Genomic DNA, 21,219 nt, shown 5'->3' with positions numbered 1-21,219 from the left:
TGCCACATACTCCTTTATCACCTCGGGACTTTGATGAAGGCCAATAGACAAAGCTTTAAATTTTAAGAACAATTATCTGTCCTTAGAATGTTGAAATGATGAACATATAGGCAGAGAAATGATGAAATAAGTACTGAAAAAAATTTACGTCATGTTAAACATGTCAACACTTGGAATACATTTCACTTTTCATTTGTCAGAGCTGACCAGTTTATCTGGTACTCACAGAGGCACAAGCTGACCCTTTAGTCAAGAGAGTTAAATAGTCGTGGCTCTGCAAAATTGCAAGAAAGGGCTTTGGGAAATCGCAAGAAAGGAAGTTTTTATGTTGCAAATGCTATTCTGTGTTCTGCTGTGTTGGTGGGTCCTCATTTCAGTCATAAAGTAGGGAAAGTAGGGAAGCAATTTCGTGTGTTCCTTCTCGTGAGCGTCGTTTTGGGGTTCCCTTGTAGGCTCTATACTGTGGTCCTGAAGTGAATGTTTCAGGATGTGATCAGTGGATAACAGCAAGAAGAACATAATTATGTTTGCAGCTACACAGAAGTATAAATAAATAGTGTTTTGTGTGTTGGGGGTTCAGGCCTCCATAAACTGACTCAACTAGCACAAAATTGAAACAAACAAAATTGAGAAGGCTCCGATCACCCACTAGTTTACCTCTAAACTAACAAAATTGAGAAGGCTCCGATCACCCACTAGTTTACCTCTAAACTATTATGACTGTGAGTGCTACTACTGTTAGTACAGTGACGTCTCAGAAATTCTGTCATCATGGTATATTATGTTTAAAATGATTTTTTATGTGTTTATAAGAAGAGATACATTGTAGGGAAATTGATCTCATACATATATCCTAGCAAATTCTCTTACACCCTTTCTGAACAGTTGAGTTACACAGGCCTGCCTAATCAACCAGAGGTATTGTTCAAGAAACACAAAGAATACACTGATTACAAAAGGAAACTATTGAAAACTCCTCATTAAAGTCAGATGGAACAAGGGGAGTAGAAGTAAAGGATACTGATATCTATTTTAAATGTCCAGGCCTACCATAAATTAGCAGCTTGTCCTCTTCAAAATGGAAGACTTTAATGTTTAAAAATATGAAATATAATACTTGAAAACATTCTGCCTTATCTCCTCATTTTCACTTACGTATCTTTGAACCACCTTAGAAAGTAATCCCTAAAAGAATACTGAAGTTTTTCTAAAGCTCTGAAAAAAGAATGTTATTTAGGAATTAATAATCCACTGTATGTTCACTGCTCATTGGTCTTGATCTGTTTTATATTCTGGATGTTAGATTATAGGGTTCTTGATCATCTTCCCACTTGGCTGTGTCAAGTATTTTAATTTTGAACTGCAAAATATGGTAGTAACCTTATCCTCTGCCATTTTATTTACCAGATATTAGAAATTGGGAGATAAATAATAAATTATAATAACACCATTGTAGACAATGCTTCACAGGTTTAAAACCAATAAAAATAGGAAACTATTTCTCTTCATTCCTTTTTCTATAGGCATGATAAAAATCTCATGCAAAATAGTTTAGAGATATATACTAGGATTGTTGATCGCAACTATTTCCCCATATGGCTACAGGTTGCTTGGAGAGAAATATTTTCTTGCCTCTGTAGTCAAGGATCAAGTTACAGGTGGCTGATAAAACTTATTATACGTTAAACAGTATTGGGTGTGGGACTGACTCTTCACAAATCATTCCCGTAATTGCTCAGAAATAGCTTTCTTCCCTCCTCAAAACTGTTTTTGAGTTTGATCATATGTAGTAATTTCTAGGACAGTGACGGTTTTGTTTCTGTGAACTGTGGCTTTTCCCACCTAATTTATAACACTCCCGAACATGGAGCCACAGCCTGGTCCCATTTACTGAGCATCATTTGCTTATGGCCACATTTTCTCCTGAAACATGGAGGTCACGTTTCCCCCCATCTCCTAACATTAAAACTATTGCTTTGAGAAATTCAACTGGAGAAGCACTTGGGAATTTAAAAGAAGGAGCTATTGATCCTTCAGAAAATGTTAACATCTTATCTGTTTCTCTACCATCTAAAGATAATTTTCTTTTACTCAGTGATTTGTGGATTAGTAGATCACTTAATCTCTGATTTTTAGGTGCTTCAGTTGTGAAAAGTTACAGTGATGTCTTCCTAATTGATTTTATTATTATAATAGAGGCCATAGATTGACCTTCCAATTTAACTTTTTTTTTATTGCTTAGTGTATCTCAGGATTTTCCTCATTTGTTTTTGAGTTAAAATAGCAAATCTCCTCAAACAGTACCCTGGTCCACTATATCAGTTTTTCTAAGAAATACTTAAATATGCTCTAAATCTACAGTTACAGTAAGTGGCACTGGCTAGTGATTTGATTTGAGAATTGAGACTATGGTCTGGATTTACTCTTTATGCATTAACACAGGTCAAATGGACAGGGACTGCATTTAAGTCAGTAATGGAAGGCTAAAGCCTGTCTTAAACCAATCACATCAGTTTTACCCATGACGGATTGATCCCTAGGGGCAGAGCCCTGTAAGCATTTCTCTTACATGAATGGACTCTATAGAGCCTGGAGTTTCATTCATAAAATGGAGACTGAAAGGAAACACACACACACTCACTCACTCTCCTTCTCTGGAATGTTCATTTATACAGAGCTGAAGGGTGTAGTGTTCCATCAGCTGCTGCTGTTGCCAGTTGACTGGAAGTAATGATTAATGCTCATTGGTCCTGCCTGCATGTAACCCGACACTATTATGGCCTTGCAGCGTTCCTAATGTATAGTGAATGAGAAGACAACATTCTCAAATCAGAAACATAAACAGGAACTGGTGGGTCTGAATTCCATTCAGATATGTCATTTCAGCCACACAGTGTTTGTCTAACTTGGATTTTACAGGCAGGAAAGGGGGAAGGGAGGGCTAATCCTGCTTGTGAGTGTACTAGCTTGAAAAGGGGAACTGGAAGGGAGAGGGGAGTGTACTTTTATAGTATGAGAGTTTAGTTTCTATTTAAAGAAAACAGCCAGGATGCTTAGGCCCAGAACTGCTGATTGCGGGTGGGTGATATGAAAATACAACTGTTTTTATACGTGTACCTAAGATTTGAAATTAAATAGGACAGTTTAAAGGGGCATATTTGGATCTTTCCCTGCCTGTGTGTGTGTGTGTGTGTGTGTGTGTGTGTTCCATGAATGTGAATCGGAGAGGGGAGGGAAATAGCATTTTTCAAAAGAATATATTTTAGATCTAGAGTATTGTTATAATTTTTTTACACTTGAAGGATGTCTCTACTTAATTGAGTTAGCTATTTAATAGTTTAGAGAAAAAAGGGGACTATTTATTTAATAAAATATTGTAAGCTTACCTATGAAAAATTTAATAGAGGCCTTTGTCAAGGAACTTTTGTCAGAGTAACTAGATAACTATTGTTTTTATCATGTGTTTGTGTGACTTTTCTAGTTAATTGTTTTTAATTCTGGAAAATTTTGCAAAGATATATATTGAAAGACACATGTGAAAAACAAAACTGAAGGATTGACAAGCACTTGTTATTTTGATTTATTTACTATTCTTTTAAATTTAGAAGAGTATCTCTGAGTGTTCCATTCTGATGACCCTTTTCAGTGTGTGGCCTGCCCCCTTCACTGCCTCATCTGCGTATTTTTCTTGTTCTTAGCATTAAAAAACAAAACCACCCACTCTGTGTGACACTGGCAACTTTATATGGAATCCTGGGCCTGACGTCTGCTTCCTGTGTCATATTGAGCATATTTTGTTACCTCTTTTGTCCTCATTTTTCTTGTTTATAAAATGGACTGAATAACTCATACTTTTCTGATTTTTGTAAGAATTAAATATGATTACATTTGTAAAGTTACTAGTATAGTATTTGGGACAGAGTCAGTAAGACAGGATCTCTGTTGTTGAGATTTGATCTTCCCTTCTAGAGATATCCGCAAAGACTGCTAGTCCTTGAATAAGATGCCTTTATTATATCTAATATTTACAAATACATTTTGGGGGCTAGTGGAGAAGACAAAATAAGAGATGTATTCTTAACATTAAAACAATCACTGTGCAAGACAAACAAGATTGTAGTATTATATTGCTTCTGATAGTGAAACAATCATACCGGACTTCTTACTAGCATTACTCATGAACAAAGCAAGTCAGATAAACCATCTGAGTATTGTGTTAATCATGGAGAGATGAAAGTGAGAAGACAGAGCAGTCCATGATGTATTTATTTCAAACTGTGTAGATTCTAGAAGGTGAATATTTCAATATTAAGGCTCACCATTAAAACTCCCCCCTCTTTAGAATTTTTTGTGGCCTATTTTGGCAGCTGGTGTCATCTTTCCTCATATTTTCCTTTAAACTTCTGTTAACTCTTGGAGTATACCAGTGTCTAGTAAATAGTCAGAGTTACAACCATGCTTATGTTTCCTAGCACTTGAAAATTATTTTTAACTCTAACTTAATAAAACCTTCACAGGCCTATAATTGTACAACTTATAAAATTGTGAGCCTATTAGATCATAGAAACTAATTTTGTTTGATCTGTTCATCATTTGTGTAGGATAACCCCCGTGTGCTTATGAGAAGTTTGCAGTTTTATAAGTAAGATTCTACACTGTTATTTCACATTATGTAGTCTTTAAGTTTTACCAGTACCTGAGTGGAGATGACTGCATTATTTTTTTAAAGATTTTTCAAACATTATTCTAGGCATATAAAGACAAATGTAGTTCTCTTGTTCCCATTCCGTCAGCAGTAGGGTCAGTACCTCTGAGCTGTCGGGGAAGAGATACCTCTGCAGGTTTTATCTGTTCACTGTTTACTGAAAATCCTAATGGGGAAGGATCCTGTCCAAGTGTGAACAAGGCAATGTTAAATTCATCACTCTCCTGAGATCACAGCCAAGTCCAACTGTTGGACTTGTGCATGTGAGACATTTCACATAATCCAGACATACAAATCCTGGGTCTTATTTTTACAGTTTACTTTCAGGTTTGAGCTATAGTGGAGGGATCACGTGAGTATAAAAAATTACCTCCCAGTAGCATCCTGTTCAGGAAACATAAAATGAAATCATCTCACCCAGCTACATGAACCTGACTCGTGTGACAAGTGGAAAAGCAGAGTAAATGGATGCTGTGCCAGGATGTCTGTGAATGCATTTGCATGTAAACGTATCTCCATGAAGCTCGTGTTATTGACGCACTCTAGAAAACCTCTGGGTTTCAAACATGAAGCTGTGAGAGTGCCAGGACATGAGGAAAACAAACAAAACTGCAAAGTATAAAGTGTAACAAAGCTTTGGTAAATTGTGCCATAATGCTCATCTTCAATGAAATTGGTATCATTAATTACTTCTTGATACAATACAATATTTCTTTAGGTAAGAGATACATGCTTTTGAAAAACATATACATCAAAATACACACACACATATGCACACATAAACACAGATTCATTTTTCACCAAGTACCCAGTCATTTGACATATGTGTTAACATACACATTTTGGCTCTGGGCATTTAATGTGTGAAGTTTTTCTGTGCCATCCATGTACAGTACACAAGTTTAGTGGACTTGATTTTATCACATCACCTCCTTGAAGAGTTCATCAAGTGTATATTCCATCAACTCTTTTTATACACATATGAAAGCAAAATCTCATTAGAATGCATTATACTTATTACAATGTTGCTGGGATTTCTCATTTACTCTTACAAACTCGTTATTACACTGATTATTGCTGCAGAAAGGTAACCACACACATCAAATGAAAAGAGGAGGTTTTTTTCCCCCTGTGTTCAGAGTTTAGAATCTGAAATATATTCAGGTTTGTATATCTTTTTGGTAATAAACAATTTCAACACATTATAGGGATCTCTCAAATGGCTGTGACAAATATTTCCTCTCTAATCTGGCCTGATTTGCTCCTAGAAACTTTAGGCAAACCGTGCCCTGAAGGGAAAACTTCACTCTGTACTTCTGGGCCACAAATAAGCAAATCAGAGCAGTGCCCAGCCATATTATACGCTCACATTCAGAACTGCACTTCGTGGTCAAATGCTTGGTAAAGCTTCCCAAATCAGTATCATGTTTCCCAACACAGCTTTAAAATGCAAGTTAAGAGACGAAGAAACAGACTTTTTAGTTTCATACCTGCCCATCCTAAAGAGAATTTTAACAATGTTAGTACAGATGCAGACTAATCAAATCAGGCTGTTGGCAGTGTTAGTTTACTACTCTTCTTAACTTCCTCTGCACTAACTAGTGCATTCAAATGACAGCAGCGTTTGTCTGCTTTGCATGTTTGCAGCATATTAGATCAGCTTTCATCGCCATAAACTCATCTGTGACAAATTATCGACCGTTTAGTTTCTGCAAGCTGATTTGGCCCAATACTGATGTCAAGTTGTAGAACTTTTTGATCTCTTAAGTTTCAAATAATTAAAAAAATCCTCAGTTTTAAATTAAATTTGCATAATGCAATTTACAGATGGAGTTTAAAACTCTAAACCAAAGTTATTTACAATAGTACCCAATATCAAGAGGTAATGTTGTACTCGGCCACTCTGTCTATGAATCTGTCTCTAGTTTGCTTGTTCGGTTTGTTCATTAGATTCCACAAATGAGTGAAATCATATAGTACTTGTCTGTCTCTGAAAAAAAAAGAAAAAGGAGAAAGAACTCATGGACATGGTCAACAGCGTGGTGTTTGCCGGGGTGAGGAGGGTGGGTGGAGGTGGCAGAGAGTGTAGGAGGATAATAGTAATAGAAAAATGCAATAGAAGCCCTGGCTGGTGTAGCTCAGTGGATTGAGCTCAGGCCTGCTAACCAGACATTCGCGGTTCGATTCCCAGTCAGGGCACATTCCTGGGTTGCAGGCCAGTTCCCTGCAGGCCAATTCCCAGCAGGGGACTCATGAAAGGCAACCATACATTGATGTTTCTCTCCCTCTCTCCTTCCCTTCCCCTCTAAAGATAAATAAATAAAAATTTTAAAAATGCAATAGAAATAGTTTTAAAAGAGGTAATGCTGTAAAGTGAAGCTCAAAATTTGTACCTCCAAATATTTTTACTATGTAATGGAGATTCTCACTTCAACCTTGTAAGTAATAAATTTATAATGAATTTAAAATCAATGTATTTTAAACATCATGTTAGTAGTTAGATTGGTGAAGACTATTACAGAATAAGTACACTAATGAGTAATAAATCAACCATCTCTGTAGATGTGTGAATTAAGCACAGCAAATCCAGGTATAAAAATAATTTTGATGTGTAACTATTTCTAGGTTCAAGAACTGTGGTTCACTTAGTTTAAATGCTTGTGAGGTTCACTTAAAAATAGATGTTTTATTAGTATTAAGTACCATGTATTGAATCATCCTTATTTGCAGGTTTGGGTGAAATTTTGCCCAAAATTTACCCCATAGGGACCTCCCAACAACCCTTTGCAAGGGTGTCACTGTTATTCCCATTTTGCAGATGTGGAGGTTGAGAGTTAGCGATGCTAAATAGCTAACCAGGTGTTACATTACCCTGAGATGTCAGAACTGAGATTCAAAACCAGGTCCATTAGATAACAAGTACACGTTTACTAATCAGTGTATTAGACTAATGGTCCTAAGAGTATAATCTTTAGACAATGTAAAAATGCAGGCGTCTTAACATTTGTGAGTAGGTTAAACTACAGCTCACTGCCGTTGCTGAATTTTGTGAGTTTCGTTCCATAGGAAAATACAAGCGAATACATATGCAATGCCTCCTTTCCCTGCCACAGAGCATTTGCCTTTGAAGTCGCCGCTCAGCTAGTTGGGATCTTAGAAGAGCATTTAGCAAAAGTTAAAATGTAATGCCAAACTTCATTGGCTGGATTTTTTATTAGATAAGGTAGAAATGAAAGCAGCAGGCAATTTAATTAGCAGTAATTTTTCTGGGCAAGTCATTACTTTGATGAACTTCAGAGCAATGTTTATGGCTCCTAATTAACCATGTTAGTCATTTGATTGAATAATCACTTTGGAAATGTTTCTACAATTTGATTAGAGTCTGACCTACTCTGACAGTCATAAATTAACTGATATCACTTTAGGATAACATGACTTTAGTTACTTTGGGGGAATAAAGTCCTCTTAGCCATAATTTTACAGGCTTCTCTGGACCATATTAAAGACACTGATTTTAAAGATAGACTGAATTTCAATAATGCCAGCCAGGCATCTCAATTTTAAGAGCTATATGTTAATTTTATTCATTCTAGGGTATAATAAATAGTATCAAGAATTGGCAAAAACACAATTATATTCTTAAGAATTTTTTTCCTAAGCTGCCATTCAGTGTTCTTTTTTGTTTGTTTTGGGGTTTTTTTTTGAGATTATATCATAAGTTGGGCCTTTGGAAATGTATTAGAGGCTTTGGTTTTAGCCTTATTTATAAGTCGTTAATTTAATATATACTAAAAAGTATACTTTAAATATTATAGGTGAATAAATATTACAGAGTAAGTAAAGCAGAATCAAGAAAGCAGCCAATTATATGAGTATCAATGAAGTTATGGATCACATTTTATCTGATATTAAATGTCTAGTTTTACAGGATTATACTTATATTATGTTAGAGCACATTTATAAGATGTTCCTTCAACTTTGAATAATGTTTTTTTTTCCTGAAATACTTGTGTTTTTTTTCTATTTCCCTCTTTTCTCCTCCTGTGGGGAGGAAAGACTACGTTTAGTCACACACTTATATATAATAGAGTTGAGCCTATATGTTTTCCTCTAGTTGCCTGCAGAGCCAGCCAGCTGTTTTTGCAGCCACACTCCAGCTGGGTAGCGTCAGTAAAAGTATTTTGTGGCGGAGTGTCAACATTGGTACAACAAAATGCTTTCCTCTAAACAGCTGCTGAGCTGATGGCAATGTCTCTAACACTGTCCCTTCCAAACCCAGCTGCTTTGAGGGACTTTGTGACTGGCAGTAAATCAAAATAACATTAAAAATTACATTGAAGTATCATTGGGTAAAAAGTTGGGATAAAATACATTGCTATTTAGTAACCCGGATCAACTACATTGCCACCCTGTTATAAGTCTGACATCAGGAGACAAGCCTCTGCCTTTTGTGGGGTCAGAATTGCATACTACATAATACTTTGTATGAAGAAGTCATGGTGTAATACAATGTTTGATAAGGAGTTTGTTTGTTTTACTGTTTTCAAGTAGCGAGCTATTGACTCCTATATACTTTTAAATGTTATTGTTGTGGATTGTCCCCAATTTTTTTTGACTAAAACCACATTTGCTAACCTTTTTTACTTCAGAAAAAAAAGTGCCTTGTAATTTGGTTGACACTCATCAACACACAAATTTAAAACTAAATGAAATAGTTTTTAAAAATGGAACATTCCAAAGCAGTGAAGGATGAGACTAGGGCCAAATGGTGCTAATTATCTATGGCATGGAAGTCTTTGGATGGATAGTTAAAAGGAGAGGAGGGTCTCCAGATTCCCATTCATCTAAATGCTCGTTATCGTGAGGCCCCGTGCTCACTATGGTGGTAGAAAAGAGGACATATTCTTATATTAAATAGCACACTTGCCATGTGCATTTTATAAATTTATTTTTCCTATGTTGTCTAAAACGATGTTAGTAATACCTACTGAAGATAGAATTAACTCGATCACATGTATTTATACCTTCCTATAGAAGCTATATATGTGATACCCAGTGTTGGGCCCAGGTCTGTGGGACCTAAAACTTATAAAATTTGGGGAACCTTCTTAAAGGAAAAGAAAATGAAACTGCATATACAGAAGTTAGATTTCATGGCTCAGAAGAGACAGACTGTGGAAAATACAGAGTCCCAAAGTTTAAAACTTCATCGGTTTCATCTGAATCCACCTCTGATGATGTAAAGTGAACTTTTAGATTCAGAATCAAAGAACTTGACACTCTAATAGAGTTTAGGTAACATCTGACTCAACCCTGTATTTTATAGAAAGATCAACACAAAATAGTGTGCCTACAATGTACAACTTAATTAGCAGTAAATGAAGGACTTGAATTTTAATCTGTTTTGTAATCCATATATCTTTTCTTTTCTCCATATCAAAGCTGGTAAACATATTAAATACACAGCTATCACTATGACTCAAGTTTAACCATTAACCAAGTTTATTTTCTCAGTGATGAGTTCGTCACATAGATAACACCTTACTCTTAGAGTAATAATGATGTTTGCTATGAAACTGTTGGGTTTCAGCTTTATAGCCTTCCCAGTTTGAACAGGACCTTCCCAGTTTAACAAAATGAAAAGCCAGTCATGCTTTTATCTGGGGAGAAAAAAAATAGCAGTAGCCCTAAAGGACTGGAGTAATTTTAAAAGATTTAGCAGTTTTCATCTTTTCATAGTAATTTCTCTCTAGTGGTCATGAAATAAGCTAGGAATTAGTTTTTGTTGACTCTTGCCATGGGATAATACACATTTAGTCCATAAGTGGCCAGAAACATATTTTGACTCATGACAGGGTTTTCAAGGACAGCGTCGTATTTACGTGGGATTGCAGGTCGAGCCAGCCTGCGGGAAGATTCATGTGATGCAACTTTGAATTCCCAAACCTGCTCAAGAGAATCGGCTCAACACCCTTCCATTCCCTGTGTGTGGGGGCCCTGCCTGCAATGGTCACCGGGCTGACGAGGTCCCCTCATGCAGATGTTGTGTGGCTTTCTGTTACTGTCTTATCTGCACTCTGCCCGCGGTTAACAGTGCATTTTCAGCTGCCTCCCTCCGTGACCTTCTCTTCCTTTCTCCTCTTTCAGAAGTGCCTAGCTGCCACTCCATTTACATGAGGCAAGAAGGCTTCCTGGCTCATCCCGGCAGAACAGAAGTTAAGTTTTCGGTTATTGAATCCTTTGGTAAATACTTGTCAGAATCATCAGACATCCCAAGGAGGCAATCAATTAATCATTGTATTTTATGAGAAAAATACTGATGTTCCCATAACCATTATTTTTTAAAATTTTATCTTTTTAGAGTAAAATGAACATTTTTCAGGTCAGAATATCATGTATTTGGTTAGCATGAGTCATGTGCATATAAATAGCTGAAAAGTGGATTTCTGTGTTCCTTTTTTTTTTTGCCAATAACCACATCCTTTCTAAACAGAACATGTGCTTTATAGATTACCCCACATTTACTGCTCTGTATCGAAATCTATAATCAAGGAATTTTCAGTTTTGCTTTACAGACCTAAGTCAGTAGATTTCAGTGTATAGGGGTGGGCAAAAGTAGGTTTGTAGTTCATATGGAAATAACACAAATAAATGATACAATAATTAATATATGTAATAATATACTTATTAATAAATAATACAGAAATAAACTGTATATTTCATATCCTCGTGACTGTAAACCTACTTTTATCCACCCCTCTATTTGCTTTAAAATATCCTGGACCTTCCAATTTTGGACAGTAGTTAAGAATAGAAATTCACGGAAGAGGACTAGAGAAGGGGTTTTATCGTAGGTGTGTTTATGGTAAACATGGTGGGAAAGCTTTGACCCAAGGGCTTCAACATGGGCAAAGAAAAGAATATAAATGATTTTAATCTGGATATTATCCACATTAAAGTATTTCTGGAAATTTGTACATGGTTCTTGATGTAAATGATGCATGTATTTTCAGCGAGATGACTTAGATGCATCCTTTTAGGTTCGGTCTAATACTGGTTGTTCTGTATAAATGATATTAATAGAAGTAAATCCCTGTGTTTAAAAGATAGTTATATTGAGCTTGTAGATCCAAAATACTTGAGCCCAAAAAGTCTGCACAAATGCAATGCAGTTATTGTTGCTACTGTTGTTAAAATTATGTACCCTCAATAGAGACCAGTGCATTTGAGAAATAGAATCGTGACTGTGACATTTTTCCCTGGAGATTAAAGACAACAATTAAATAAAGGTCCTCAGCCAAGGATATTTGGAGGAGAAAATGATTGTGTAAAGCTGTCAGTTTATTTTGCACTTTTTTCTGTGGTACAACAAAAAAGGGAAGTTTAAGAAAAAAAATTTTAAACTACCTTGGCTCTTGACAATGAAAACACAAGAATACTAGCTTAGATACTTCTCCAAGGAAGTAAGGGGTTAGACCAAATCTGTTCCAGTTTACCAGGGCAGTAATGCCTGGTAAATATCAGCAACTCAGTTTGATTCCCTCTGGTCTCATTGCATCACAAAACCTTGGAAGAAAACAGGAAAGGAAGTGGTATGTTCTAAATCCTAAGTTTGTTGGGTTTATGTGAGCTTTGTGCTTGGGTTAGTAATAATATTAATAGCCAACTCTCATGTATCATGGTATGTTAGGCACTATTCTAAACTTATATATATTAAGTCATTTAATCCTGACAACATACCTATAAGGTGGATGGTTTATTGTTATTCCCATTTTATAGATGAGAAAACCGAGGCACAGGAGTTAAATAACATGTCCAAGGTCACAGAGCTGAAAAAATGGCAGTTATTTTCTACCTTAATTTTTGTGTTAACAATTCCATTTTAAACTGTTGGTGAGCTTCATTTCAATTGTGATTAAAGGTATCTCATCTTCTCCCACAGGCTGTATGTTTGAAAAGGGCCCCCGGCATTTTTATGATGACACCTGCGTTGTCCCAGAGAAATTTGATGGTAGGTTTTTCTACTGTGTTCGAAGTTGTAATTTTTGTGGTGGGAGCACAGAGATCACTCTGGTCCCTCCAGAAAACTGGCAACATTCCTACTTAAAGATTTACATGCATGTCATTTACGATGCACTCAACTCTTTCTAAACTTCACCTTTTATAAATTCTTTCCTTCCTCGATTAAAAAGCCTTTTCTTCTGTCCCCTAAGAGATCTCATTTTTAGAGGTATCACTAGAGTGTCTTTCTTGTTGAGCCTTGTGTAGTGTAAGAGGGGGCTTTCCATTGCCCCGCTGAGCTCGTGTGGCTTGTTTGCGATTTATTGAAAGCCGATCCCATAATTAACAAAGCAGAACAGAAAGCACACTACTGTGGATGTGCGGATGACTAACGCAGCTTCTTTCCTCTTACTGTTCATGAAAAGATGCATTGTGGAACATGGGACCAACATAGCTGCCGTTTGGTTAGTGACTGTTAGTCTTTTTTGGTTTTTCTCAGGGAAGATGTTCTTTACCGATGTGGCATTGCTTTGTAACTGTCTGAAAGGGAGTTGGGAAACCATTACCTTTTTATTATCACTCCCTGTTGCAGTGAGAGGTCTCAGACGTTAGAAAGGGGTGTTACAATCTTCTTTTCTTGACAAGGGTGGTAGAAGTCGGCATCTAGAGAAAGCTTGGGTGAATGCTGAACAGTCAATTGATTTAGTGCTTCTTCAGAATGGCCTCCATGTTTCCTGCTTTGATTGTTTAACAGGAAACGAGCTGGGGGGGCTTCTGATTAGCCGATGGCACAAACTTTGGGGATCATGGTTCTAATGACTTTGTGGCTCTCAGAAGTTTTTAATTGTCATCATTTAAACAGCAAAGTCATGCTCATGTTGCTTCTCAATCTCCAATTAGTGGCTTGTAGACTCCCCTCTTCTCCAGGTTTTTGCTAGTCTTATGCTGCTCAGAAGGGATGCTAAGCCTTGGGAAGATCTGTTTCCTCTGCCTTCCTTTAAGTTGCTAAATTCATTCAAGGTCATGGGGTTAACACTCTAATAGGGGACTTTTTGTAGCTTTATTTTACAATAGATGTTAGTTTTCAGCTTTGAGTCTCAGAGGCATGATCTGTGTTATTTTTAACCATTAGTAGAGCATCGCAATTCTTAAAATACAACCTTTTCTCTTGAGACAAAACATAAAGCCTTTACTTCCTGGAATGACCTTTATAGTTTCATTCAGTACTAGTGAGCCTAACATTTGAAGAAATCTTGGTAATCAGTATGGGCATATAAGGAAGAAAAATAGCTCAAAACCGTAGATAGGATTATGCTCTCTTACAGGCCAATGTCATATAGTGTTAAGGGTCCCTAAGTGTCTTGATTATTCCCTTTGACTTTTCAATATTCTTCAATATTATACCAAAAAACCACATTTTTGGAAGATAGTGAGAGTATATATTTTATAGGGAATAGAGAACAAGAACAAAGAATAACAGAAGGTTATATTTTCATTGTACAAGGCCAGGACGATCAGTCACATTTATAGGCAGAATCATTCTAGATATTATAAAATTTGACAGGGTGTCACTCTGTCTGCATAATTACTCAAAATTTTCACAATTGTCCCCTGCCCCCATGAAAAATGTGTAAATCTTAGAAGGAAAAACTGTTAAATAAAACTGTCATTGAAATCAATATGAAGAAACACTTCTGTATGATCTAGCTTAGACCAAAACAACATGATCTTTAGCAGTTACTGACAATAATTTTACTTTGGTTTAGATTTTTAAAGTGCAGGTAATTAAAGTCCATAATTATTTTAAGGGTGTATCTCTGTAGTGACCAAAGGAAAGGTTTTTAGAAAGCTTGTGATTTGGTCTGTTTTATTGGTCTGCTTTATAATTCACACATAGTGTGCGTAAATGACCTTGAATATATTGTTTCTGAATTGTTTACTTAGTGGAGGAGAGAAATTTGTGCATTAACAATGATACTGATGGGGTCTGCAATATAGCCACTTCCACGTATTTTGAAGAAAGTAAGCAGGAGATACAAGTAAATAGTCAGTAGTCTTGAACTGAGTTTTCATTTGCTTGTTTGTTTATTTGTTTTTGATCTTGGTTTTTGTTAAATGGAGATATCTGACCAGATATATACCAGAAACATTTCAACAGTAGCATCTTTATGGCTGTAATCTCTTTAATTGATTATTACACTATATATGAATGTCAAGTAAATGTAACAAACCAGTCTTGCTTGGAGATAATTGTACTCGAACAACAATTTAAAATTTTTAAAATATATGTAAATTTACCCAGAAGCTCTGGTGTTTACATTTTTTATTGGACTTTTAGTAGACGCTTAGCAAGTTATATTTGAGTGAGTGAAACGAAAGAAGTAAAAAAAAACTACGAAAGAATTTTCATTTGCTGCCAGTTGAAAAAATGGTAGCGCCAGTATGAAGGTGTACGGGAAAGATGGTATGGTGGTGATTTACATGCCCTGAGTGGCCCCTGAGGTTTTCCTAATTTATGTAAAGTACAGATAACTTAACTCAGAGTTTAAGATGCTATTCAATTTGCTTTAACATATTTGCCTTAAAATATGCAAGTTTTGCATGTGCAGCTCACTGAGATATTCACAAATTATAGTTTGCAGAATTTAATTTCTACTAATAAAATGCCTAGAGTTTAAAATGGATTCCTCTGTCTTCAGTGTTGCTCAGAACAGCAAGTAATGATATTAACAGTAAAAGCAAAGAAGTGTGATTAGGTGCTATGGTTTTTGAAATCGCTGAAAAAATAACATTATAAATTTTGTTTAAGTAAATGACATTCATGGGTTTATTCTGCACTTATATGCATTTCTTTTACCTTTATGTGTTATATATAATGGTGTGTACGTTTGAACAGATTTCTGTTTTTTATTCAACCCCCTGTTTTATTTTATTTTTTTAATTTATTTTTTTATTGATTATGCTGTTACAGTTGTTCTATTCCCCCCCTTCATTCCCCTCCACCCTACCCCCCTGTTCCCACCATTACCCCCCCTTTAATTTATGACCATGTGTCTCAAGTTCTTTAGATTCTATATTTCCCATACTATTCTTGCCCCCCCATCTATTTTCTATCTACTGTCTATGCTACTTATTTTCTGTACTTTCTCCCCCCTCTCCTCCTCCCACTCCCCTGTTGCTAACCCTCCATGTGATCTTCATTTCTGTGGTTCCGCTCCTGATCTACCTGTCCTTTTAGTTTGCTTTTGTTTTAGGTGTGGTTGTTAATAACTGTGAGTTTGCTGTCCTTTCACTGTTCATGTTTTTTTAACTTCTTTTTCTTAGATAAGTCCCTTTAACATTTCATATAATAAGGGCTTGGTGATGATGAACTCCTTGAATTTGGTCTTATCTGAGAAGCACTTTATCTGTCCTTCCATTCTAAATGAAAGTTTTGCTGGATAGAGCAATCTTGGATGTAAGTCTTTGCTTTTCATGACTTGGAATACTCCTTTCCAGCCCCTTCTTGCCTGTAAGGTCTCTTTTGAGAAATCTGCTGACAGTCTGATGGGGACTCCCTTGTAGGTGACTGTCCCCTTAACTCTTGCTGCTTCTAGGATTCTCTCCTTCATTTTAATCTCGGCTAATGTAATGATGATGTGCCTTGGTGTGTTTCTTCTTGGGTCCAACTTCTTTGGGACTCTCTGAGCTTCCTGGATTTCCTGGAAGTCTATTTCCTTTGCCAGATTGGGGAAATTCTCCTTTATTATTTGTTCAAATAAGTTTTCCACTGGTGGCTGTTCCTTTCCCCCTTCTGGTACCCCTGTAATTTGGATGGTGGAGTGTTTAAAGATGTCCTGGAGGTTCCTAAGACTCTCCTCATTTTTTTTGAATTCTTGCTTCTTGACTCTTTTCTGTTTGGCCATTATTTGCTTTCTTCTGGTCCACTCCATTGATTTGAGTCCCAGTTTCCTTTTCATCGCTATTGGTTTCCTATGCAATTGCATTCATTTCAATTAGTTTCACCTTCATATGTTTGTCTAATTTGTGGCTATAATCAACCAGTTCTGTGAGGATCCTGATCACCAGTGTTTTAAACTGTGCGTCTGAGAGTTTTGCTATTTCTTCATTGCTTAGATTTATAGGCTCTGGGGCTTTGAGATCTTCTTGAGCCATTTTTGGTCTGTTTGCGCCCATTAAGTCTGAGGAGCGGAGCCTTGGACTCCCAGGTCTCTGGGTTGTGACTCTGTATGTGGAGGCAGGGTCAGAGCGGGGAAATGGCAGTGCCCTCTGCCGCCGCTAGCCACTGGGGCTGCTGGCTCTCGTCCAATTGCCCACTCCCTCGCTTGTCTATCCACACACGAATGTGCGACCACAGTCAACCCGCAGCCCTGCTCCCTCGCTGTTTCCCCGCGGTTGCTGGCTGAGTTGCCCACCAGGTCCAACCCTGCGCCTGGATTCTGCGTGCCTGAGTTCGTCTGACCGAGTTTTTCTGTGCTACCCCGCTCTGCCAGCTGCAGGTTTCTCCCCTCTTACCGGTCAGGCTGAAGAATTTGTTGTTATCAGGCTTCCGAAAAGTTCAATTTTCTGTGTTCTGGCTGTGTTTTCTGTTGCTATTATTTAGTTGTCTCTAAACTTGGTTGTGTGAGGAAACACGGCGTCTCCACCTATGCCTCCATCTTGGCAGAAGTCCCCCCCCTAAGTGTTTTAAATCCATATCTAGTGGTAACATTTTTCATAAAGCACTTGTGGTTTAACCATTTAACATTGGTTTGGTGTAAATTTATATAAATATTATGTTGCTGATAATTGAAACTTGATTTTTTTTTTTTTAATTTAGGAGACATCAAACAAGAGCCAGGAATGTATCGGGAGGGACCCACCTACCAGCGGCGGGGGTCACTTCAGCTCTGGCAGTTTCTGGTAGCTCTTCTGGATGACCCCTCGAATTCTCATTTCATTGCCTGGACTGGGCGAGGCATGGAATTTAAACTGATTGAGCCTGAAGAGGTGGGTTTAGTAGATTTGGGTTAGGAAAATCAGATATGTCATAGTATAAAGAAACATATGTGACTAATAGGCCAAATATGTGGCTTTAAAAATTTTAAAACTTTAGGGAAACCCTCCAATTTGAAGGTGGGTGGATGGGGGGAAGCATGTACACATTTAAAATAAAATGAGTATGTTGCATGCTTGTTCCAGTTTCATACTGTCCTTCAGAAGTGATGTTGGAAATCCACCAGAGTATCATTAAGTGTAAGCCTTTATTCAGGAACACAAGTCTTGGAAGTCTCTGAAGGAGCAACTAAGTTTGGGGTGTGAGATGGTCTTTAAGGGGTAGCGGGGACATCTGTAGGGTTCGTTTGAACTAGTTTGGGGTATGGAGGAATTTTTCTTGCAAATTGACAGTCATTATTTGGACAATCTTGATTTTATCAAGGGGGTTGGAAGTTTGTATTTGGAGACCAAAGTGTCTGTAATAGAGACCAGGGAAGAACAGCCATGCAAGGGCCACAGTGGGAAATTCCCACTTCTTAACTTTCTCTTAGGAGACACAGGTTTGGTGGGAACATTGTTTCCCTTTGCTTGTTGGTGACATCTGTTTCAAGTCAGCTGGGTGGCACACACTTCATTGGAAGGTAGGGATGAAGCTTAAAACTCACGGTAATGCATAAGAAATTAGCAAAGTGAGAGGACTCTGGATAGAGGTAATATGGGTAAATGGAACACACATTCAACTTACTGTTCAACTCTCTCCGCCTACCCACCGCCATACAAATGGAGTACTTTCCTTGAGAACCCAGTGCCTTCTTTTTTTCCAGGACTAAGTTTAGGCTTAACATTTATGTTGCTAGCATTTTGGAACCAATACAGAATGGGGACTGTTATATGAAATGTTTTCTTATTAGAGGTGCTTTCTCTGCTACCATTAAAATTGACTTTGGTTTTCATTAGCCAAGAGAGCAGGGAAAGACTTGCAGCTAACATACCTATTTAAGACTGATCATATTGACTAGATTCTAACCACCTCAGAAAAATAAAAAAAATTCAGTAAGATATCCAGCTGGAGCCTAAAATGACTAGTTTCGTATAGACTGGACACCTACAATCTAAGCTAATGGGCCTTACGATACCATGTATTCAGTCACAATGAGCTAATATGTTTGAATGTGAGAATTAGAAGATAAGGTCACATTGCTTATTAAGATTTAAAAGACAATCCGATTCAAATATGTATTAAGATCATAATGAGACAGAGGATCTGGTTAAGCACAATTAATTTTCCAATTCATAACTAGTGGCACTAGAGGGTTAGCTTAGCAACATTGTCCATGCCCCACACTAAGCACACACATATAAGAGGGCTCAGTATCAGAATCTGAAAGTATCACTTGTCTAGTATAGGCTAAATGTTTGGGTGTTTGAATTTCATACTGTGGCTAAAGCTCAATTTGTCAAAGGAAATTAGTATGTAGATGTAATTAAATGATGTAAGTGTAAAAACTGTTAAATGTGAAGCATTAACAAACTGAGACTGGGCACACTTAAAGTAAATTGAAAGCCCTTTAACATGATAGGAATATGTGCTCTTTACCTCATAAATGGTGTTAATAATCATTATGAGAGATGGTTCATGCTGCAACTGAGTATATTCAATAGAAATTTATATCAAATGGTATATATTTCCCTCCATGTGTGCTTAAAATAAAGTTGAGTAGAAACAGATTTTTAAATTTTTTCTATATATTTGTTAATTTAGGAGGAAATGTTGAATTATGTCAGTAATTATTAATCCATTCAGAAGAGTAAAAATTCTCTTTTTTAATGTTTTAAAATGTTTATTTATTTATTTTTAGAGAGAGGGGAAGGGAGGGAGAAAGAAGGAGAGAAACATCAATCTGTGGACTGGGCCCGCAACCCAGGCATGTGTCCTGACAGGGAACCGAACCTTTCGTTTTGCAGGCAGGCACTCAGTCCACTGAGCCATGCCAGGCTGAGCCAGAAGAGTAAAACTTCTCATGCAAGTGATTAACTTATTCATATAGCAGCTGTTGCCTTTTTTGATTGGGTTTAAATTAAGTAAAAACACTTGACCAGAAGACCATTAAGTTCCATCAAATTCTGAATTTCTGTGATTTTTCTTTTTCTTGCAAGAAAGAAATAGAACGACACCTGTTCCGTACAACAAACCAGCATTTAAGCACCTTGTCCGTAGCGCAGTCACAGGGTGTAAATGGGCCAGGGCATTCAGAGGCAGCAGGTCATTTCCAAATCTGAGCCGCCTGCACGGCAGCTGTGCTGTGAGCACTCCGTGTGTCCCCGAGCCTTTGTTGAAAATGTGACTTCCCATTCTGATGGCTGCATTCGTTCGCTGTTGCAATTGCTTCCATCGGGCCGTTCAGAGAGTGTTTGTGAAATTGTGCAGCCCGGGGGTCCTGTGTGCACCCTCTCCCTCTAGTGTGCAGCAGATTCTGGGGAGCGAGGCTCTGTCAGCACACTCGTGAACAGTGGCTGCTGGGACGACTCCCAGGTCCCGTTTCTTTATGTTTCTTCTTGCAGTTTAACATGATGCTGAGTGAGACTGCACACCCGCACTGACTGTCTGCTCAGTGTGTTTGGGAAACACCTGCGAGCACAAAATCCTCACCATCTCCCTTGTTGAGATGATTGAGATAATAAAACATTATTTTTGAATTAATCATGGATTCAAGCATAGTAGAGCAAAAAACGGTGGAGACGTTTTTGATGCTATTCAAATTTACTGAGGCGGAAGAGGCACCAAGAAGTCTGAGAGTAACACCCTGATTGTGGTTTCCATTACTGAGTGGCAGGCATGATTTTTAGAAGTAAATTGAATAACACTGGAACTCTTATATTTTCCTATTTAATTTATTTGACAATAAGAGTGAATGCTATAGTGCCATCATCTTTTCACTCTCCTAACAGCCAACACTTTCATTTGAAAGGAGTTTTATAAAGAAGTCACTGCAATTACTGCTACCTTCACACCCACTCCAAGTGGAAATGTTGCCCTGGCTTTCAGAGGTGTGGGTCGTGGCAGGGCTGAATGGCCTTTCTTCGTTGGTGGGTGGGCCAGCCTATCCTGGAAATGATTTACTGTGGAGAGAGCACTTCAACATGGGATCTACCCTCTTAACAGATTTTTTTTAATAAGAATTATTTTAAGATATTTTTAAGAGATTTTATTTATTTTTAGAGAGGGGGGAGGGATGGAGAAAGAGAGAGAAACATCAGTGTGAGAGACAACATCGGTTGGTTCTTCTCCAATGCACCCCAGGCGGGGGCTGAACCTGCACCCCAGGCATGAGGCCTGACCAGAAATGGAACTGGTGACCTTTCACTTTGCGGGATGACACCCAACTAACAGCCACGGCAGTCAGGACTCATGCCAGGCTTTTATATGTACAAAACAGTATTGTTAACTATCCACACTCTATTGCACAGCAGGTTTCTAGAACTTACCTATCTTGTATAACTTCTCTGTCTCTCATAGGCATATTGGTATGTCTTAT

At 37.5% G+C, this 21,219-nt stretch overlaps 1 protein-coding gene across 5 annotated transcripts in view; it reads left to right on the top strand.

Annotated features, from left to right (window-relative positions):
- Positions 1–21,219, top strand: part of ETV1 (ETS variant transcription factor 1) — a 97,957-nt gene that overhangs the window by 65,020 nt on the left and 11,718 nt on the right. For 4 of the 5 annotated variants that reach the window (XM_053655088.1, XM_053655089.1, XM_053655087.1 and 1 more), the window contains 3 exons: positions 10,853–10,921; positions 12,648–12,716; positions 17,526–17,695. In XM_053655088.1, coding sequence (XP_053511063.1) covers positions 10,853–10,921; positions 12,648–12,716; positions 17,526–17,695 — 308 coding nt within the window. Of the gene's footprint in view, positions 1–3,050; positions 3,079–10,852; positions 10,922–12,647; positions 12,717–17,525; positions 17,696–21,219 lie in introns of those variants that run through there. The other variant, XM_053655090.1, reaches the window with a different exon arrangement.

This window comes from Artibeus jamaicensis, unplaced genomic scaffold, assembly GCF_021234435.1.
Source record: "Artibeus jamaicensis isolate MK-2021 breed Jamaican fruit bat unplaced genomic scaffold, CSHL_Jam_final contig_923, whole genome shotgun sequence".
NCBI lineage: Eukaryota > Metazoa > Chordata > Mammalia > Chiroptera > Phyllostomidae > Artibeus > Artibeus jamaicensis.
This window is presented reverse-complemented; position numbering and strand designations above follow the sequence as displayed.